At 33.8% G+C, this 22415-nt stretch overlaps 3 protein-coding genes and 1 pseudogene across 3 annotated transcripts; 3 read left to right on the plus strand and 1 right to left on the minus strand.

Moving 5' to 3' along the window:
• The first annotated feature begins 1578 nt into the window (after nucleotides 1–1578).
• LOC114760046 (2-oxoglutarate dehydrogenase, mitochondrial-like) lies at nucleotides 1579–6650 on the plus strand. The gene is made up of 10 exons (XM_028949293.1): nucleotides 1579–1643; nucleotides 1725–2512; nucleotides 2799–3561; nucleotides 3646–3872; nucleotides 4068–4400; nucleotides 4753–4999; nucleotides 5131–5259; nucleotides 5341–5526; nucleotides 5747–5870; nucleotides 6120–6650. The coding sequence occupies exons 2-10, from the start codon at nucleotides 1746–1748 to the stop codon at nucleotides 6356–6358; spliced, it is 3015 nt and encodes a 1004-aa protein (XP_028805126.1). The 5' UTR covers nucleotides 1579–1643; nucleotides 1725–1745; the 3' UTR covers nucleotides 6359–6650.
• Nucleotides 6351–9653, plus strand: LOC114760047 (WAT1-related protein At2g39510-like). Its single transcript, XM_028949294.1, has 8 exons — nucleotides 6351–6425; nucleotides 7695–7812; nucleotides 7895–7957; nucleotides 8041–8157; nucleotides 8266–8506; nucleotides 8655–8816; nucleotides 8912–9063; nucleotides 9346–9653. Exons 2-8 carry the CDS (start codon nucleotides 7697–7699, stop codon nucleotides 9500–9502), a joined length of 1008 nt encoding a protein of 335 aa, XP_028805127.1. The 5' UTR covers nucleotides 6351–6425; nucleotides 7695–7696; the 3' UTR covers nucleotides 9503–9653.
• Nucleotides 9654–11711: 2058 nt separating this feature from the next.
• Nucleotides 11712–12497, plus strand: LOC114760049 (zinc finger protein ZAT11-like; annotated as a pseudogene).
• An 8185-nt stretch (nucleotides 12498–20682) lies between these two features.
• Nucleotides 20683–21463, minus strand: LOC114760050 (uncharacterized). Its single transcript, XM_028949296.1, has 2 exons — nucleotides 21331–21463; nucleotides 20683–21249 (listed from the first exon to the last, which is right to left on the minus strand). The coding sequence occupies exons 1-2, from the start codon at nucleotides 21406–21408 to the stop codon at nucleotides 21166–21168; spliced, it is 162 nt and encodes a 53-aa protein (XP_028805129.1). The 5' UTR covers nucleotides 21409–21463; the 3' UTR covers nucleotides 20683–21165.
• Nucleotides 21464–22415: the final 952 nt, after the last annotated feature.

The raw sequence follows: 22415 nt of genomic DNA on the forward strand, positions 1-22415 counted from the left end.
GCTCTTTTAATTTTCATTTTTCAACCAATAACCAAGAAATGTCACAAATGTCAACATGGCAAGATGACCATTCTTGATTTCTTGGTTTGTGGGGAAAAAAAGAAAGAAAGAAAGAAGAGAATGAGTGTTTAGAGTGTGAGCAACTTTTTTTTTCAAAAAGTAACGCCCGAGCAAAAGAGTCATTAGAACAAGACTCTTGAATTACATTTAATTCTAAATATAAAATCTATTTTGTAGTATAAATTTATATTATAAATAGATATTATATTTAAAACTGAAAATAATGTATTATGTACTTTATGAAATAAATCTTATATATAAAATATATTACGGTGGCGTGTGGACTAGAATATTTACAGAATGGAAGTAATTGTACATAAATGTTACGTGGAAAGTGGGGACACTTGAATGGGATTAAGAGGTACGTGCTCTTTTATAATTATATGTGAAGCACAGAGCAACAGACACAGGTGTCCATGTCAGCTACGCTTCTTTGAATGGACAGCCACTCGTGACTTCCCCTTTGGACTTGTTCATATTTGTCTAATTCACACAATCACATCACTTAACTACTTTGTTCCAACACCTTCAAGTTAATTTTAATATTTTACACATATAACTTCTAAAAACGCCAGTTTTCTTCTGTATAACCAAAAAATAAAAAATAAAAAAAGGGGCAGCTTTCTTTGATACACACACATTGCAATTAATTTGTTTTCCATTAGAGGCAATATTGAAAGTAGAAAGTAAAATGAAGAGAACGAGATAAGAATCAAATTCAATTTTTTTGGAGTTCATTTAAAGGATAAGAGCAGAATGTGGTACTGATTACTGATTAGGTTCATAATTTTTCTAATATATACATTTATATATTATAATAATAAGATTAAGTGGAATCCATCAATGTGGGAAAAGAAAATATCCCAAGACATCTGTCCCAGCTGCACCAACTTGCCCCTTTGGAATCCATGAAAGGGTGAGATAGGGCGAAATAATTTCAAATTTTAAAATTATCTTTGTACCTGTCATCTACTGATTCTGCTGTGCTTTTCGTCTCATAATTTATGAAAAATCTACTGTCTAGTAGAGAAAGACTAGCAAAAGACCTTTTTTTTTTTTTTACTATTGGTCAAAAATAAAAGTTAGTTGTACTCTAGCCCTATAAGTTTAGAAAAATAATTTTGGTTTGTTCTAAATTTTAAATTCCAATTATGTAATTAAAGATGTGTTTAAGAAAGTAGCTGCAATTATATAAGTGCAGTAAAATTATTTTGACAGATATGAAAGATGCAACCTGTGGCATCAACTTGGGTATTAAGTTTAAAATTCTTGAGCCTACCAGAAAATTCTCACCCAAATTAACAGACACCGCCATCGTTGTCCAAAGAAAATATATCCTAATGAACATATAAAAGCCTATATCTCCAAATATGTGACTTTCCAAATCAGGCAAAGTTGAAGTTTATCAATTTATGGATTAGTTCCTTGAACTTTTGCCAAAATGACCCAAAAAAGGATCAGTCAAAGGATTAGGACCACACGGCACTTGCTTTTTTAATATCATTATAAGTTCACTCCCTCTTCTTCCACTTCTTCTAGCATCTTCTCTAGCACACATCAATTTCTGCTTCATCTAGCTTCAGGTACATAAAACTTTTGCTTCTTTCTTTCATGATTTCAACCTTCATTTTCAGACCCAGAACTCATTTAATCTTTCTGGTTAGGTTGATCTGTGAAAGCTAGCCATGGCTTCATGGGTTAGAGCTGCTTCAAGCATATCAAAAAATGGTACCATCAGAAGGAAACTTCTTTCATTGCAGAACAGAAAGATTCACACCACAAACTTCAACCACAAGGCAGTACAGCAAGCTTCAGCATCAGTGCCTCTTTCAAAGCTCACAGATAGCTTCTTATATGGCACAGGAAGTGCATACTTAGAAGAGCTTCAAAGATCATGGGAATCTGACCCCAAAAGTGTGGATGATTCCTGGGACATCTTCTTCACTAATTACCTTAGCCATAAAAGACCAACCATGTCTTCTGAGATATCAACCCCGACAATCCATGACAGTATGAGTCTAATGTTTTTAATAAGAGCCTACCAAGTTAATGGTCACCTAAAGGCCAAGCTTGACCCTTTAGGATTGGCTGAGAGAGAGATACCAAGAGAGTTAGATCCTTCATATTATGGGTTTTCTGAGAGTGATTTGGACAGAGAGTTTTATGTGGGGGTGTGGAAGAATATTGATGGGTTTTTAGCAGAGAACCGGCCAGTTCAGACACTGAGAGAGATAGTGAGGAGGCTTGAGGATGTTTATTGTGGGAGCATAGGGTATGAGTATATGCACATAAGTGATTATGAGAAAGTGAAGTGGCTAAGAGACAGGATTGAGACACAAGAAGCTGAGAAAGTTGAATTAGATCCACATCACAGGCTTGTGCTTCTAGACAGGCTTGCTTGGAGTTTGATGTTTGAAGTCTTCTTGGGCACCAAATGGTCTTCTGCTAAGAGGTCTTCAAAACCTTGCAAATAGTTTTTATAATATAACACATACAGATATAGCTACCTGACTAATCCTTTGGTTAAATCATACATACGAAGAACCTAATAAGAATGATACATGCGAATTATGATTTTGAAATGAAATGATGAATCTAACAGAAAGCAAACTTTAAGTGATCAAATTGAATTATTAAGTGTACTTAAGAGACCAAAAATTATGATCTTACTTAATAAATTCTATATTTGAGTTGCTTTAAAAGCATTATTGTGGATATTTGTTTTGCTTCTGAATCAGGTTTGGGCTGGAAGGAGCAGAAACTCTGATTCCAGGCGTGCAGGAAGTGATAGACAGAGCTGCAGATTTTGGAGCAGAGAGCGTAGTTCTGGGCACAACCCACAGAGGAAGAGTCAATGCCTTAGGCACAGTCGTCAAATTGCCTCTCAGGAGAATCTTCTGTGAGTTCAAAGGCACTCTAAATTCACCCCACGTCACACAGTTCACCGGCACCGGCGACGTCAAGCACCACATCGGTGCCTCCTACGACCACACCACCATTAACGGCAGAAAAGTTCACATCTCCATCCCTTCCAATCCTAGCCACCTCGAAGCAGTAAATCCCGTAGTTGCTGGAAAAACCAGAGCCAAACAATATTACTCAAATGATCTAACCAGAACAAAAAACATGAGCATTTTGATTCATGGTGATGGGAGCTTGCCTGGGCAAGGTGTGGCTTACGAGAATATGCATTTGAGTGCTCTTCCTAATTACTCTACTGGTGGAACTGTGCACCTCGTGTTGAACAACCAGGTTGCCTTCACTACTGATCCTGTTTCTGGAAGGTCTTCTGAGTATTGTACTGATATTGCTAAGGCGTTTAATGCCCCCGTGTTTCATGTTAATGGGGATGACATGGAAGCTGTCGCTCGTGCGTGTCGTCTCGCCGCCGAGTGGCGCCAGATTTTCCATTTGGATGCGGTGGTTGACGTTGTCTGTTACCGGAGATTCGGTCATAATGAAATTGATGAGCCCTTCTTCACACAGCCCATGTTGTACAAGGTTCAGTAACTCATTATTCATCACAAGAAATTTTAAAAAAAGATTTAGTGAAAAATAATTGACAAGTTGAATGGATGTAAGCAGGTGATAAAGAATCAACAAACAGCTCTTGAGATATATGAGAAGAAACTCGTTGGCTTGGGAGTAGTGAAACAGGAAGAGGTTGATGGTATATACAATAAGATTAATGCAACTCTTAATGAAGAATTTTTGGCCAGCAAAGATCATGTTCCAGATCGAAGGGACTGGCTTTCAGCTAATTGGAGTGGAATCAAGTCTCCTGATCAACTTTCTTCTATAAGAAACACGGGGTATGTGTATTTTTGTGCCTTTCTTATTTCAGAAACTTGAACCTTTAAGTAAACTTCAAACTATTGATTTTCTCTTCAAAATGTGGCAAACACAGAAGTTATTTGTTGAAAGTAAGAAACTTGTTACACATTATTAGTCCTTCGTTGAGTCATATAATGGAAAGACTAATGTGAGGTGGGAAAGCTGTTATTCAGAGTGAAACCAGATATTTTGAAGGAAGTAGGTAAATCAATTACAAGAATTCCAGGAAGTTTCACGCCTCACAAAGCAGTGAAGAAGTTTTATGAGCAACGAGCCCAGATGATTGAAACAAGAGAAGGACTAGACTGGGGATTTGCAGAAGCGCTTGCTTTTGCAACACTGATAAAAGAAGGTCACCACATTCGTCTGAGTGGTCAGGATGTTGAAAGAGGCACGTTCAGTCATCGCCATTCCATAATCCATGATCAACAAACTGGTCGGAAGTATTGTCCCCTTGACCACGTTATTCCACATCAGAGACAAGAAACTTTCTTGGCAACTAATAGGTAATACAGCACTCCTATAGTCCTTGATGTAAAACCTAATTAACTAATTTGAGTAGATTAAGAATGTTAGTTGAATTAGTTAATATAATATATTTTTTTCTAAGATACTCTAAGCATCTTTCTTAATTCTCTTCTTCCCTCTCATACTTGATTATAGTTGGAAAAATATCAATAGAATTAATTTGAAAAAAAATTAAAAAACATGTGAAAAAGGTCTTACACTTAGGACTAACATCAACTCTTTAATTAGGTCATACATTAAGAACTAGAGGAGTATTAATTTAACAGTTCATAATCACTGAGACAATAATATAGTATTCAGAGTATGCATGACTTAGTTATCTGTGTGCAGTCCGCTTTCAGAGTTTGGTGTGATGGGATTTGAACTGGGATATTCAATGGAAAGCCCTAATAGTTTGGTGATGTGGGAAGCTCAGTTTGGGGATTTTGCAAATGGGGGTCAAGTCATAATTGATAATTTTCTGAGCTCAATGGAGGCAAAGTGGCTTCGCCAAACTGGTCTTGTTCTCTTGCTTCCTCATGGTTATGATGGTCAGGGTCCTGAGCATTCCAGTGCTAGATTGGAACGCTTTCTTCAGGTAAATACCAACGCATTTCTTCACATCTTCTTAGCTACACAAAGTTTCTCTTTTGAGTGCACTTTCACACATTGGTTCTCTTATCAACTGAGTTAAACTTATTAAACTATAGTTGGCAAATTCTATAACAGATGAGCGATGAGAATCCATTTGTTATCCCTGAGATGGATCCAAATGCGAGTAAGCAGATTCAAGAATGCAATTGGCAGGTGGTCAATGTCACAACTCCTGCTAATTACTTTCATGTTCTAAGGCGCCAGGTACAATGACACACAAACAAAACTTGTTTTGAAATTAAGGGTCTTCGATATGCTAATGTTTTGGAATTGTCGATATGCAAGATGCATAGGGAATTCAGGAAGCCTCTGATTGTAATGTCTCCCAAATATCTTCTTCGTCACAAAGAATGCAAATCAAACTTGTGTGAGTTTGAAGAGGGTACCAGATTTAAGCGCCTTCTAAGGGATCAGAACAACCACTCTGACCTCAACAAGGATATTAGACGTCTCATTCTTTGCTCTGGAAAGGTGCATGCTTTCTCTTGTTTCTCTGTTTCAATGTTTCTTTTTCATTACCTTCCAGGAAACAATTCTACACGGAACCATCAAATCATTTCTTGAATTATTAAGCTCATTCAATTTAAATTAGTGTTATTTTCTCTAGTTATCTTCAGACACAGCCAGGATTAACATGCCAAAAATTTGTTTTTTTTTTTTGGTGATAAAAAATTTGTTTTCTTTTTGGAAGGTGTATTATGATCTTCATGAAGAGAGGAGAAAGATTCATGGAAACGACATTGCAATTTGCAGAGTGGAACAACTTTGTCCCTTCCCATATGACCTCATTCAGCAAGAATTGAAAAGATATCCAAGTATGTCACGTTACCGCCAGAAAATGTTCTTGCTTTATTAACTCTTAATTAAACTTCAAGCTCAACAGTAAGAAACTCTTAACCATTCAGTTAAGTAGTATGAGATTGGAAGAACAAGAATAACAGTACAAGTGTTTCCAAACCACAAGACAGACAGACAAGTAGCATGAAAGAAGAAACATGTAATTAGTCAGAAATTCTAGGTCATGAACTAACATTATCTTCTTGTTCTGTGCTACAATGTTTTAGATGCAGAGGTAGTTTGGTGCCAAGAAGAGCCAATGAACATGGGAGCATATTACTACATGTTACCTCGGTTATGGAGTTGCATGAAAGCATTGGGAAGAGGAAATATGGAAGACATTAAATATGTTGGGAGGGCCCCATCTGCAGCCACAGCTTCTGGGTTCTATAAGATTCATCAAATGCAGCAATCTGAGATTCTTCACAAAGCCTTCCATTCCCAACCAATCAACTACCCATTCTGAGCCACCAAATTTTTAAGGGTGAAACTGAAAGCCAGATATTTTTCAAGAACCAATATATATTCCATTGGTATGTTATGCTTCTGGGACCAAATATGCCTAGCATGAATCATGTATCACAGTGTGGATATATATCATATAATCAGTGTTATAAGAATTATTTTAACACTGCTAAGATCTTCAGTTTGGATAAACAAACATTTTTTTTTAGTTGTTTTAGGTAATTTTAAAGATGTAATATTTCACTTCGACGTAAAATACTCAAATTTTTATTTTTAAAATATTTTGGTAAAAATATCTGCGCATAATCAGCAATCTTGTACATAAAGTTCTTTGAATTTATGAAAACCATTGGCAGCTGAAGCAACTTTTGGTGGATCAATACGTTTTGTTTCTTGTTGATGACAAGATTTCATTATCAAAACCAGGCCACATACTCTTTATCAGAACCTTCAAATAGGTCTCGATATTTAAGTAGTTCCTAAGTATTGAATAAAAACAAAACAAGAAAAAAAAAAAAGGGTGATAGAAAACTAAACTTGACGATCTGAGAGACGTCTATGTAGAAGAATTTATTCACGTGAAATAATAGACCTTTCTAAAAAGCTTGAATCTTCGTAAATGGAAACTTTGCTTTTCGTACATTATTGGGAGTTCCCTAATTAATCCAACTACAGTCATTCAGTAATGAAATAGACAACATTTCTCACAGAAATTTTGTTTTCTTTAATATATGATAATGGCTATATCTGCTTTATAAAATGGGTGCGCATCTGATCAAATGGTGCGTCGACAAAAAAATACTCTAATGATAATAATACAAAAATCTTCGTACAACCAATCTTCGAAGGACTATCCTAAAGTAGCAAAACTTTTGGTCATCATATAAGTTTGCATTGTGTGAATCTGAGTCATTTATTTAAACAGGTTTTTTACTTGCTAGGTTTGTCTATGACCAATCATTACTTTGATATATGCACTATAACCTTGGCTTGATCTGAACTAACCTTAATAATGTATCAGTTGCGTTTAAAGAAAATTCATTAAGAGCATGATTTCTTAATGCCTTAGTCATCAGAGTAAAAGTTCTTCCCTTTACTCCTTGCAAAGTGTTTTCTTCAAGGACTTTACTTACTGGTATTGCTTGAACCAGTAAGAGCAGTAACACAAGAAATCAATTCACATATATCTATCAGAACCTCTATCAGTATATAAAACTACCAAAGGGCAAATGTAGGTGCAAATAATATTAATACACATGTTATGGCTCCCTTGGTTGAAATGCTGAAACGGGCATGGCCTTATTTAGTTTCAATTTTGTTGCAATTTGGGTATGCAGGCATGTCCATTATAGCAAAATTTGCTCTTGACCAAGGATTGAGCCAGCATGTTCTAGTAGCATATCGCCATGCCCTTGCATTCCTTGTGATTTCTCCTTTTGCGACTTTCTGCAATAGGTCTTCCACTGATCTCTGCGCGCGTGCCTGAGTTTTGTTTTCATTATTGCTTTACTGATGAAAATAACTGCTGTTTTGACAGAAATCCAAGGCCTAAAATGACATTTCCGTTGTTAGTAAGGATTATGCTGCTTTCATTAATAGAGTAAGAGTGTTCCACTTATAAGTCTCCTTTGCAAGGCTCACCTACTTCTCACAGTTTTGTTTAATTTCTTGGTTTCCAAGCAGACCTGTCATGGATCAGAACTTGTACTTCACTGGGATGAAGCTCACTACTGCAGCATTCACATCCACTTTGTTTAATGTTGTTCCTGCTTTTGCATTTCTATTGGCTTGGACTCTAAAGTAATATTCCTTTCACTCAATCCAGTGATATGACATAAGCAGATGTTAGATTCATTAGGAGAATCTTTCCAAGCATATCTCATAAACTCTGTGAACTGTGTTGCTTAGGCTTGAGAAGGTTGACGTTAGGAGAGTGAATAGCCAGGTAAAGTTATTCGGAACTGCAGTAACTGTAGGAGGAGCAATGATGATGACTCTTGTGAAAGGATCAGTGTTAAATTTGCCTTGGACAGAAGGAGTCTCATCAGAACAAGAGACCCAAAGTGCTTCAGATGATCATAATCTCATTTATGGTTCTCTGATGATAGCAACGTGCTGTGTCTGCTGGACTGTTTTCGTAACCCTTCAAGCAAGTCTTTGATCACATTAACTTTTAAAACTTTCATTCTGATTTTAACTTAATCTCTTCCGGTGAACCATAGTCAGTACTAAAAAATAAAGTCATTAGATAGATGAATCTATGAATGTCCAAAGTGATGTAAATTTTGTTTTGGCAGGCAATTTTACTAAAATCCTACCCAGATGAGCTTTCCCTCGCAGCTTGGATATGCTTGATGGGGGCAGTGGAAGGTACAGTGTGCGCACTTGTGATTGAGTGGAACAATCCTTCAGCGTGGTCCATCCACATGGACTGCAGATTATTAGCTGTGGTGTACAGTGTGAGATATATTCTTCATTCAACCGCTAATATTATGTAGTATCAGAAACTTCCACAAGAACTTAAGACTATGAGATGACATAAGAATCTGTGCAGGGAGTGATATGCTCAGGAGTTGCTTATTATGTTCAAGGACTGATCTTGAAGGCAAAAGGACCTATTTTCCTGACTGCTTTCGGCCCCCTAAGCATGATCATTGTGACAATCATGGGCTCAATTGTTCTAGCAGAAAAAATCTACACTGCAAGGTGAAGAATCTGCTGTATACATTAAGACTTGTATGATAAGAAATTATTATTGTTAATATAATTGTTATGGTATATGCATTAGGACTTGTATGATCCTTGTTATGGGGACGAAGTGGAATATGGGGCACTCTACCCCAAAAGCTAACTATGGTTAAGTAGGAGAACCAACCCACTTAAATACCGCATTAAGCATTCCATCCTACTTATGTGGGGACTTTCATCATATCGTTTTAGTGCAAATTTGGTTTCGCATTATGTATGAACTAACTCAAGTTGTTGCAGGGTGGTTGGAGCGGCTGTGATTGTGACTGGGCTGTACATGGTTTTATGGGGAAAAGGCAGAGACACTAAGGAAGCAAAATCAGCATCTGCAACTGCGACAAACGACTTCAATTATCCAGAGAGCATAGAATCTGCAGGGGATGTTTCAATTATCTGAATTTTCGTCGATTCGATGGTTGCCATTATCATTAACATATTACTAAATAAGCTCATAAATACAGAGATTCTCAACAGTATACAATGGAGAAAGTATGAAATTCATCTTCCTGCTTCATATCAACTTACTGAACCAAAGAGATGTTACTGTCTTTGTTTGGTGTGTTAACTTCTTTTGATTCTCCCCTCGTATGAACTGTAGTATCTGGGTCCCGGCATTGGGTTTAAAGGTTCAAACTTGGCAAATTAAATAAAAAAGAGTCCATGAGCGGTGCCTTAAAATTTGCGTTGCGGACTTGTCTTTGAATTATAAAACACAAAGTTCCATATGTTTGAACATGATTTAAATGTCAGGAGAAAAATAATGCAATCTTGTGACAACTTGGAGGTTATTATGTGGTTATTTTATTATATTGATAGCTAGAGTTTATGTCGACCAAGTTTTGTTTTCTTACCGTCCGTGTAATTCTAGAAACTTCCAATCAATGACTTGATATGATCCAAATTCCATACAATTTTTTTGGGCAAAAGTTGGACTTTGGATGTGATGATTCAAAATTAAGGTGATTTCCACTGCTCCTTCCTATTTCTCACTTGTCTACCAACACGTCACTCAAACATATCTCGTTCGCAAAAATTATCTCAAGCGCACACACTCTTCTAGAGATTACATGGTACTTCTTCCGATTCTAAATAAATGGTCTTTTTTAAAATATCCTTACTAACCAAATGTATTGACTAAAACTATCATTATTAAAAGGAATACCTTAAAAAAATACATAAAAATGAGAGACAAAGTGAATTGGAGCCTTATATTTAAGGTCAAAATAAAAGTCAAACAAAGTCCTATATTAAGAACCGGAGGTAGTAAGATTTAATTGAGGGGAAAACTATTTTTTAAAAAAATCTTGTATTAATAAATTGTTTTCAAATTTTTCAAAAATTTTACGGTCATTCTTTTAAATAGATATATATATTTTTATTTTACAAAATTAAACAGATTTTTACAGTGCATGCAGTCTAAAGCGTGCAACATACCATATTGACGATTGACTATTGACCATTAATATAAGTTATAAATATCAAAATTGATTAATGAAGCTAGTTTTTCCAATAAATTAATAAGAGGAGTTGGGAATGGGAAAAGAATGAATCTAGAAAGTTTGAAGGAGAGCGCCGTCAGTGACACGTGGAGGCCGCAGTTCTTTCCTTTTCTTTAATAAAAACCATTAATTGCCATCCTTCCCTCTCCTTTTCACGAAGCAAAGAAAACATTTTACTGCATCCTTCTTACTAGTACTACTCCACTTTGCTTGCACATGCATGTGCGTCATCAGAATATGAGGTATATATTTTATCATTATATAAATTTTATAATTATATAATTGATTCTTAGTTCAAGAAATTAATCATGTAAGAACAAAAAAAAAATCCATTAAGCCAAATAATAAATACTCCTCCGGTCCTTAATATAGGACCCAATTGTTGAGTTGGTTTTGGTTCTAAATATAAGACCCATTTCTCATATTTATCAATTTTCCCTAAATTACCTCTATAGATACTCCATCAATCATAATCAAGTAGAAGAGGGAGAGGAAGTATTAAGAAAGATGATTATGGTGTTTTAGGAAAAATGTGTCACATTTCTTATAATTAACTAACTTACCTAATTTTCTTAATCTAATCAAATTAGTTAAATAAGTCTTATATTAAGGATCGGAGGAGTACTTTGTTGCTGCTCCTATTTACAGGGTATAAAGAAGAAACTTTTTTGTACTATTTATAGGGTAGATAGAGAAATTTTTCATAAAAATATATAATTTCACCTTCATTTATTATTCAATTAACTTTGTTTTTAGGAGGTATAATATATATTAAATATAAATAAAATTAAAAAATTGTTAAATTTTAAATGAGAGTTAATAAAATTTAAGATTTTTCTTAGTCTATATAAATCATGTTGTTCCATGTAAAATATATTGTAATTACTAATTAGGACTCATAAATAGAAGTAGAGGTTTTTTTTTTTTTTTTTTTTTTTTTGCCAACCAAGTGAATAGCTAAATTGAGAGGTTGCGTTTGACTCAACTAACCCTAATAATGGTTGACAAAAGCGTTTGGAGTGAGAGACTGGTCTACGTCCCCGTATACACCAAACAAGTAACAACCAAACAACCAAACCTCTCTATAAATATTACAACCCTTCAACCCTCCTAAACTTCCATAATTCCACTCTCTTATCTCTTCTTCTCAATTTCCTAATTATTTGTTTTTCTTCAATGAAGAGACAAAGATCAGATCATGAGATCGCCGATGATCACAGCATCGCCATGGCCAACTGCTTGATGCTGCTTTCCAAGGCCGCCGCTACCTTCTCTTCTTCCGCCGCCGCGTCCTCCCGCGTCTTCGCGTGCAAAACCTGTAACCGCCAGTTCTCGTCCTTCCAGGCTCTCGGCGGCCACCGTGCCAGCCACAAGAAGCCCAGGACGATGATAGCCGGTGAAGATAGCAATAGCAGCGACGATCTTCTTCGTGCTTCGTTAACAGCTAAGCCTAAAACTCACGAGTGCTCAATCTGTGGATTGGAGTTCGCCATAGGTCAGGCTCTGGTGGCCATATGAGAAGACACAGAGCTCCACCAACATCTCAGAATAACAGTAACAAGAACTCGCCATCAAGTTTAGAGTTTGATTCAGACACGAAGGAGAGAAGAACAAAAGGGTTCCGTTGTTAGACTTAAACCTGACTCCGCTTGAGAACGATTTGGAGATTTTAGGGATAGGAACTGCAACTCCTTTGGTAGTTACACTCTAGTTATATCTGATATTACATTCTTGTGAATGTATCATATAAACAGGCACTTCAGTTGGTTGTTTCTTTCTTTCTTTCTTTCTTTCTTATGTCTGTATTGTAAATTTGTTCATTTCTTCTTCATTTCGTATATGAGATCGATCATTCTGTCTTATTTACAATAACATATTTACATTTACATATAATAGCAAAGAGGTGTTTAATTTTCATTAAAATCCGTATTTTCTGGATTGAGAATTCCTAGCAATGGAGTGATCGATAAGTTTAAGTTCATGTTGATGTTGCTGACTCACAAGTTTCGACGTTTTGCAATTAAACGTGCGAGAGTTGAGTTCCTAATTAATTAAGCCTATCGCCTTTCGCCTCATAAGCTGTCATTTCCTTTTCATATTGTATAAGTGCTACTTAGGGGCTTTTGTGTTTTTGACTAAGTGTTTGGATGCGTCTTGAAACTTTGAGGTTCATCTCCATCGCTTTCCATTAATATTTTGGATATCTAACAGTTTAGTCATCGAAATGTTTCCACACTCATAATATGATATGTTTTGTTTAAAAATTTAATTTTTTTAGTTACTATCCCTTACTAATTATAAAACTTCCTAATTAATTAATTAACCAACCTCCCCTAGCTAGTAACTTCTATTGAAAATAATTTTGATATTTTTATAAGAAATAACTAGTTTTAACTAATTTCATTAATCATTGAATTAATTTTTGATTCGGCTCGCTTACATTTTTAATTTCTAGCTACATGCATCAATATCTACACACATGTTAACTGTTTTGACAATAATTTTTTTTATTTCGTTTAAAAATATACCTTCATTAATTAATGTACCATTGTAGGAGGTTAACATTATTTAAAAAATAAATTATAAGAACTAAATAATTATGTTTATTTCTTATAATGTGTGCGCACCATGTATTAATTTAATGCACAAAACAATTTCTGACTTAAGCAACTACTTCAGCGTGATGCTGAAGGCAAGATATTCAAAACATTTCTAGACCTAATAAGATGAGTTCCACAAAGAAGATTACAAGAAGAATATAATATAGAAGAAGCCAAGAAGGATATATCTTTGACTCGTCTTAGTTACATGATATCATATGAAATTAACAATAGCTTGTTCATATTTCTAACTGAATGACGTCACTTAACCAAGATCAGATCGATCCTTGTTTGGCACTAATCTCTAACAAGGTTCTACGTTGGATGATTACTTGGTTTACCAATACGTTCTAGAAGGAATTTGCAGTGCCGTGCTCCTCAATACACAAATACTTTGAATCTCATCTTTTTTATTTGAGACTGACTGCCATCTACGTGTGTGTGGGTGTGTGTTTAATTAATTTTCTCATTCACATATTTTCTCATTCACACTTTTAATTTCAAGATTTCTACTCAAGATTTTTGAGTCGTATCTGTATTTCTTGGTAGTTTCAGTTTGTTCAGTTGCGTTAAACCGTCATACCAAAGGCATCCTTTCTCCGATATTTAATGTGCGAGGCAATTGAAGTGTTAAATTTGATCTTAAATACAAAACATTAATCCATATTTTCTCTATTATTTATCATTTTTATTCAAATTAACTTAACCGACTAATAAATTAATATGCTACCTCTGGTTTTTAATATAAAACCTAGATAACTAATCTGAGAAAATTAAAAAAAATTAGTTAAGTTAATTATTTGTAACAAACATGTGTTGAATTTCCTTACTTACCCTTGTTTAATCATGTTCATTGAAATTACATTTGAATGGAAATACCTTACCGTCAATAGGAATTTTTTGAGAAGACATTATAAATTTGGAAGACTAAATGGATTGAAATATTATATACAACCTCCAATTAGCTCCTATATTTAGAATTGGAGGTAATATATTACATAGAGATATTTTAAATTTAGAGAAACTGGATAATATTTTTTATAATTAATTTATTTTTTTAATCTATCCAAATTAGTTAAGTAGTTGTTATAGTGGGGGTGGGGGTGTGGGGGTGGGGTGGGAAATATTATAATCCATGTGTGTGGTTGAGGCGATTAAATTAATTTCGTGAACAAAGTTTGAGTTAAGTAGTAAGGAAGTGAGTCACCGTATTCCGTGGGTTTAATTAGTTTGTTGAGGGCGCCGAAGTAAGAAGGTAGGACAAGTTACGAGGTCCAAAGAAAGTTTTGGGGGCAGAAACGAAGTCGCCTTACGTGATCTAACCATAGGGAAATTACACAACTCATCAACAATTTGACACATATATTTTACTTCTCATAATATATTGACGGATGGGAGTTGTGAAGTCTAATTAACATAGTTTAGTTAACTTATCAAGATTTAAAAAAACAATTGTAGTCCATATAGTATTATTTTCTTGGGTAGGGCTAAGCATTTTTCTACCAGGATTGGGCAAGCATCGCGGGCTAATAGGCCACATGAACACCCTTAATTTTATTCACGTGGATTAATTATATTAATACCTTCACTCATTAATATAAGAGTTCAATAACTAATCTAAAAATATTTAAAAATTAGTTAAATTGATTATCTGTAATCAATGTTGAATTTTCTAAACTATCTTATTTATACACGTTGGAACAACTCCTTAATGAAAGCTCCTTATAATCAATCTAGATGTTTTAGAAAAAAAGTTATAAATATAAAAAATAAAATAGATTGAAATCTTATATTATGATGAAATTGCTTATAGTTACTCCTCCAGTCTTTAATATAGGACCCAATTCTTGAGTTGATTTTGATCCTAAATATAAGACCCATTTCTCATATTTATCAATTTTCTCTAAATTACCCTTATAGATATTCTCTCAACCATAATCTAGTAGAAGAGGGAGAGGGGGTATTAAGAAAGATGATTATAGTGTTTTAGGAAAAATGTGTCACTTTCCTTATAATTAACTAACTTATCTAACTTCCTTAATCTAATCAAATTAGTTAAATGGGTCTTATATTAAGGACCGGAGGAGTATTATACTTAGTAGGGAGGCATTAATAATTAAGGAGGATATGCATATAGGTGACGCAATTCGACAAGTTTGAAGAAAGTAAGAGAAGCTAAGTTTGATGAAAGATACTCCTTCGGTCCTTAATATAAGATCCATTTAACTAATTTGATTATATTAAGGAAGTTAGGTAAGTTAGTTAATTATAAGAAATGTGACACGTTTTTCTTAAAAGATCGTAATCATCTTTCTTAGTCTCTCTCTTCTTTTTTTACTTGATTATGGTTGAGAGAGTATCCATAGAGATAATTTAGAGAAAATTAAGAAATATGAGAAATGGGTCTTATATTTAGGATCAAAACCAACTCAATAATTAGATCCTATATTAAAGACCGGAGGAATAAGATGATGTGGAGAAAAAGGGTTCTCTTGGATATGTTTCAACATGAAAGCAAGTGAGAAATCGAGAATATAACGCCGTTATCTATAATTTAAATTAGAGCCATGCTTTATTACTAAATGTAAAATGGGTTGCTATTCATAGTTTTATTACGAATATTACTCTTTTTTTTCATATATAGATTATACTAATAAGTACAATACCTGTGTTCAATAATAATTTAGTCAAAGAGGATGAATGAATGGACACTTTATTTATTTAAAGGCGGTGGAAATTATTGAAAAGACCCAAAAACTGTGTTATGAAAGGCTCAGTCTCGTTGATACTTTGATAAAATTCCAAGCACGTTACGTTATGGGGGGAGTATTAATTTATTTAATTTATGCGTACGTGAGGACAATTAATTATGTATTTGATGCTATGTGTGAGTGTGAATGTATAATTACAAAAGAGTAGCTCTCACATTTAGTTACGAAAAGTTATTAATTGAATTGGTCTTATATTTAGGATCGGAATAGTACCTGATATATTTTATTAGTTGAATTAATTAGAATGCAACTCTTCTTTGATTGATATTCTCCGTAACTAAATATAAGACCTATTTAATTAATTTAATTAAATTAAAAAAATTAGATAAATTAGTTAATTATAAAAAATATGACACTTTTTTTAAAATATCATAATTATCTTTTTTTAATACGTTACATCCATCTCCTATTTAATTATTGTTAAAAAAGTATCAATAAGAATAATTTTTTAAAAAAAATTGATAAATATGAGAACTATATCTTAATGATACATTAAGGACTAGTCAAATATATAATTAAGTTGTACACTTATGACTTTGGCGGTGCATTTTGGAGACTAGTGGCTGCCCAATAATACCCAGGCAAGCAAGTTGACCTCGCACTCATGTTTCACACGAACCCCGCATCTTACTCTGCACAACATATACACCATCGCCCAAATTTAATACTGCCTCATGTTGTTAGTATAAGAGTCGGTTAAAATATAAAATTTAATTTTAAATATAAAATTTTAATTTATTTTGTTTTCTAAATTTATAATTTTTTTTAAAAAAATATCTCTATTCAATATAAGACATTCCTACCAATAGGCAATTTCAGGTGTGCATGATTAAAAATGATAATTTAGAAAAATCAATATATATTTGTTATAAATAAATAATTTAATTAATTTTTTTAAATATTTTTAAATTAAATAGTCAATTACATCTTATATTAGACATCGGATGTAATATAAATTAGGAAAATATTTTTTTTTACTTGGTATAACTTAGTTTTTATTATTTTCTAACTCAGTACAACTTAATCTTTATGATTTTTTAACTCAATACTGAGTTGTGCTTAATTAAATTTCAAAAACTAAATTTAAACTATTTATTCCTTATTCTTCTACCAAACACGCATCTTTCATCTGAATAAAAACCATGGATAGCTTCCCACTATATTTATTCCTTATTCTTTGTATAGTTGATGTATTTGGTCGTCTCAAGTAATTCTCATTTGTATAGCCACGTTCATACAAAAATGCGGATTTATTCTGTGACCAAAGAGGAATATGCTGTAATTTTCAAGAGAGAATATGTGTGTGTGTGAAAGGTGGAATGTGGGCGGAAAAAATGAAATAATTATAAATTAATAGACAGATGCAAGTAATACATATATAGAGAGAGAGAGGAAGCACCTTGGTTGGCCAAAAATAAAAAGGAAGCAACCTGAAATACCAAAAAGTCTAAATCATAAATATGAAGGAAGATGAGGAGGCCAACAGAATTAAAATGGAGAGAATTACAATGAGGTCCTAAATAGGAAAAATAATAATAAAATAAGTTTTAAAAGTTGTCATTTTCTACTCCTAGATTTCTCATTACAAACTGGTTAAATTGTTATTGAAATTTTTTAGTAATTATTTTTTTGTTTGGGACTTTATACTTTATATATATATAGAAGAGAGAGAGAGAGGAAGCAACTTGGTTGGCCAAAATAAAAGGAAGCAACTTGAAATACCAAAAAGTCTAAATCATAAATATGAAGGAAGTTGAGGAGAAGCCGCTGCTGACAGAATTAAAATGGAGGGAATTACAATGAGGTCTCAAATAAAAATAATAATAAAAAAATAAATTTTAAAAGTTGTCATTTTTTACCTTTAAATTTCTTATTACAGGCTGCTTAAATTGTTACTAAAACTTTTCAGTAATTATTTTTTTGTTTAGGACTTTATTATAATTCTTCCTGTTAAAATGTTAGTAGAAACTAAATCGGTGCTTCATCAGTTTTTTTTTTTTTTAATCTCGCAGCAGTAGCAAGTCTAATGCCTTCAATTCTTTCCCACCTAATCTTTGAAATTGTATAATCACTATAATTAGCCAATGACACCTTCTTTATTTTATTTATATATTACCTACCCCATAATTTTCAGTTTCATTCAAGTATTATCAGCCTGACTGTGGGGTGGTTTTTCTTTTCTCTTCTTTTTTTTAAAAGCACAAATAATGAGGTCAGAGAAAAACCTCCGGGTAGCAACTGAGTGGGAGAAAGAAGATGAAAAGTAGAAATGGGAAAGTCAAATGTACATTGTGAATGGGAGCGCGCAACATGCATCCATGGCACCACGCACGTAACCCAGCACGTTAGGATGACGCCACGTTCGCCTCCCCCTCCTCTTTGCCTTAGCTGCGTCGTCGTGGTCGTCATCATCATACTTGATAATAATAAATTCATAATAATTCTATCAAGCTAATTCCAGATATATCCAATCAACCCTAAGCTAAAAAATACGTAGAAAAAATGACAAATAATGAAGTTGAAAGTTTGTAAACGCCAGATAAGAAATATCAACAAAATTTCTCGTCATTTACAAATTCAGCGTTATCAACACTAAATAAATTAGAGAGAATTACAACCAAGTCCCATATAAGGAAAAAAATTATAAAACAAGTCACAGAGATTGTCATTCTCTACTATAAGATTTGTCATTACAGGATGCTTAGGTTGTTATTGGAACTTTTTAGTAATTATTTCTCTTTTGAAGGACTTGATTGTAATTCTTCCAATAAAATATTGTTACTAAATCTGATCTGGAATTTAGTAATTTGTAGCTTCTTCTTTTTTTTTTTTGTTATTCTCCCAAATATATATACTCCTCTAGTCTTATTTTTAGAGTAGAGACAATAATTTTTTGTTCTTAATATAAGTCATCTTGTTAAATTCATATATAAATATATATATAATTTTATCTATACTTTATTGTTCTGTAGACTACTATTTCTTTTAAAAAATAAAAAAACATAATAGAAGTGTTGTGCAAGGAATCCATAAGTTTCTCTTCAAAATCAAACTTTTTGTTTGCTTCCAAAATGAATGGAAAAGTCAAGAAAGATTTGAAAGCTTAAAGCAAGCAACTAGCAATAGAGCCACGAGCCATTAGTTAACAACGGCGGTGCCAATCCAGCTTTAGCATTGACTAGGGACTTGAGAATTAAGATGCATGAATCAAAGGATCATTTGCCGAATTGCCCCTCACGTTTTAAATGACCCACCTCCACTAACATACGGCTTCCAAATTAAGGAGCCTTAAATGTGTGGTTTGGGTGTCATTGAACTCATTCTCATTCGTATGAAACCAAAATTCAACTATATTTCACATCACCTTTCGCAGTTAAATTCTTCGGTGGGTGAAATTTCTGTTTGGAAAAACATACCACTCTGGTCCCAAATGCAGGTTTCTCGCAAGGAAAAAAAAAATTTGACCTTAAATATTCTGCCAGTTCTATTTATAAGACAAAGAGAGAAGATTTTTTTAAGTCCTATTTATAAGTCACTTTATTAAATTTTTAGCATAAATATACTCCTCCGGTCCTTAATATATGACCCAATTCTTGAGTTGGTTTTGGTCTTAAATATAATACCCATTTATTATATTTATTAATTTTTTCTAAATTACCCTTATGGATACTCCATCAACCATAATCAAGTAGAAGAGGGAGATGGAGTATTAAAAAAGATGATTATGGTGTTTTAAGAAAAATGTATCATTTTTCTTATAATTAACTAACTTACCTAACTTCCTTAATCTAATCAAATTAGTTAAATGGATCTTATATTAAGAACCGGAGGAGTATTATTTTGTTCTTAATTTATTATAGTGTATATAGTTATCTATTTTAAAATGTGTATATATTAAATATGGGTAAAATTAAAAAATTATCATATTTTAATGAAAAGTTAATGCATTTTAAAGTTTTTTTTAGTCTGTGTGAAATATGATAAAAGTGCCTTATAAATAAAACCAGAAAAGTATAAGTCACTTCTAATATTTAACAATTGTTTTCCAATTTTGAAAAGAGAGAGAGAAGGATATATATGCCTAGCCTATAACTTTTGCTTGCCATGTTATGGAAAACTAATACCTTCTGCTACTAGACTCAGAAACTTTCACATTTTGATTCTGTTCGAAAAGAGCTCCTCAACTTTAAGATCCATTCCAGCAAGAATTGTATTCCCAACTGAGCTATCTCCCCTACAGTGAACCTCTTTTATCACAGACACAGAAGGTGCTACAGAACTAAGTTCTTTTATACATAAGAGGACCCAGTGCTCATCAAAGTTTGCTCAAGTACAATATCATGGGTACGCTAAGCACGTTGAAGACAGAATATATCTAGGTACGTACTGTAGAAACAAATGAAAATCGTGTACAACTAAAAGCTTCTCACAAGACAGCATATTTATCTTCCATTCCAGAATAAGGCATTTGACATTCTCCTTTGCGCATCCATACAGGTTTTTTGTGACGTCGAGCACATGGGAAATGGAACAGATAATACCTCTTTTAAGATTTTCAATTCAAGTATTCATATGATAGCTCCGATTGAGAAAAATAAGAGCTGAAGGAGACTTACCTGTCTAGAAGGGAACAAAATGTGACGTTTACTTCATATTTTCAAACTGTGAAGGTGGATATGATGATGAAATGAAACTAAAGAACCATTAACCTTCAGGAGACCAGGAGAATTAGATTTAAATTAACAAGAAGATTTTACAATGATCATTCCGTCCAAATTTATAATTTTCAGATAACCCAAAAAGGGTAAACTATGACTCCCCGTTAGTTGTACTAATCCTTCTTCCCCATATTGAATAGCCAAGCAGCATTAAGAAATTTCAGATTGGCCGAGCCCCATAAGAAAAAGATAGTACAACAACGACATTGGGAGTGCCCTAGACGTTCCTGAAGTCCTTCACACGAACAAATAAGCCGAATCTTTCAAAGATCAAATTCAGTACTTCACACTTGTCAATCATATAAACAGTACAGACTCCACATAATCCAGCATTTCAACTGCACTACTTAAAAGTAATTTATGACTCGGAAAGCAGGAGTTCGAGTCACTTCCAGAGAAGAACTTTCTCCCAAAAAAAATTAATAAATTAAATCCTTTCGAGTTTTGGTTTGCGCAGGGTGACTCTTACCCATCAGTTTTGGGCATCCTTGTCTTGATCAAGGTTCCCAAATTTCTGCTTGAAGGAGTCCTGCTTCTGCATCCACATCATATGGCCCTAACAAGAGAACGCACATTAAGAGATGAAGGGTCGAGCAATTTTAGTGCGAAGAAGTGAGAAGACAAAGCCAATTCAAACCTGGAGAGCAGCAGCCCAGACGATAAGGAAGGACGCAAACCAGAATTTCTTATCCTTGATGAGATTTTTCACTTCCATAGTCCTCAGATCCTCAGACCCTTGATGAGATTTCGGTGGCCAAAAAAAAAAAAAAAGTCCTTAGATTTTGATTTCCCGCAGGCGAAGGAGGAGGAAGATGCGAGGAGCAGAGGCTTTTTTTTGTTTTGGTACAAGGAGGAGCGGCTTTGAAGAAACACTGAAACACGAGAAAGGAGCACTTCATCTTCACGCGCGTTAGTTTGTCGGCCCAATTGTTGTGGGTCAGCCTAAGCCGATATCCATTTTTTGGCCCAATTTAGAAAAAGAGAGAGAGAACAAAATTGAGAGAAGACTGGGAGAGAGAACAAATATTTATAGTTTAGTCTCATTTTTAATTACATCTCTGTAGAATATTTTTATTAAATTCTTAGTCTTATATAATTTTTAATCAAGTCCTTATGATAATCTAATAAATACTCTTCCGGTCCTAAATATAAGACCCTTATACACATTAGTATAAGGGTCTTATATTTAGAACCAAAGGAGTATATATGAGAAACTATAAGGACTTATAAATTATTTTTTTGGGCGGGGGGAAAGAAAATAGACATTATCTTTTTTTTCTTAATTTATGTTCATTTTGCAGACTCATCTATGTGGGGATGAGAAAAAGATGTAAAACATGTTTGGTTCAATCCCATTACATACCTGTGATGGTAATCATAATTGCATTACTAAGAAGGGGGTGTTTGGTTGCTATTTAGTATAGTAATTGGTTTTACCATGTTAATGATGATTACCAAAAAAATTGGTAATCCCTATTCATACTTCCCATCTTATGAATACTCATTACCACCCATTGCATGTTTTAAAAAGTCTACTTTGCTGTTTAGTCTCGCTTGTTTTTGTTTTTATTGTCTTATTTTAACCGTCACCGCCACTACTACAACCATCCCCCACCACCCATAACCATTCCCACTGCCACCACCACAATTGCCACTGCCATCACCACAACCACCGTCCCCCCTACAGCATTTACCACAACCACTATCATCATCATTGCCACC

Source organism: Neltuma alba, unplaced genomic scaffold (genome assembly GCF_004799145.2).
Source record: "Neltuma alba isolate B1F8T4 unplaced genomic scaffold, ASM479914v2 tig00010929_pilon, whole genome shotgun sequence".
In the NCBI taxonomy this organism is placed as follows: domain Eukaryota; kingdom Viridiplantae; phylum Streptophyta; class Magnoliopsida; order Fabales; family Fabaceae; genus Neltuma; species Neltuma alba.

Bases quoted from the DNA above. Each gene is read 5' to 3' on its own strand.
- LOC114760046 (XM_028949293.1), top strand. From the start codon at position 1,746: ATGGCTTCATGGGTTAGAGCTGCTTCAAGCATATCAAAAAATGGTACC. The intron at 3,562-3,645 runs GTTCAGTAACTC...GGATGTAAGCAG, and splicing joins CACAGCCCATGTTGTACAAG to GTGATAAAGAATCAACAAAC. The intron at 5,871-6,119 runs GTATGTCACGTT...ACAATGTTTTAG, and splicing joins AGAATTGAAAAGATATCCAA to ATGCAGAGGTAGTTTGGTGC.
- LOC114760047 (XM_028949294.1), top strand. From the start codon at position 7,697: ATGTCCATTATAGCAAAATTTGCTCTTGACCAAGGATTGAGCCAGCAT. The intron at 8,817-8,911 runs GTGAGATATATT...GAATCTGTGCAG, and splicing joins TATTAGCTGTGGTGTACAGT to GGAGTGATATGCTCAGGAGT. The intron at 9,064-9,345 runs GTGAAGAATCTG...AAGTTGTTGCAG, and splicing joins GAAAAAATCTACACTGCAAG to GGTGGTTGGAGCGGCTGTGA.
- LOC114760050 (XM_028949296.1), bottom strand. From the start codon at position 21,408: ATGGAAGTGAAAAATCTCATCAAGGATAAGAAATTCTGGTTTGCGTCC. The intron at 21,250-21,330 runs GTTTGAATTGGC...TTCTCTTGTTAG, and splicing joins TCTGGGCTGCTGCTCTCCAG to GGCCATATGATGTGGATGCA.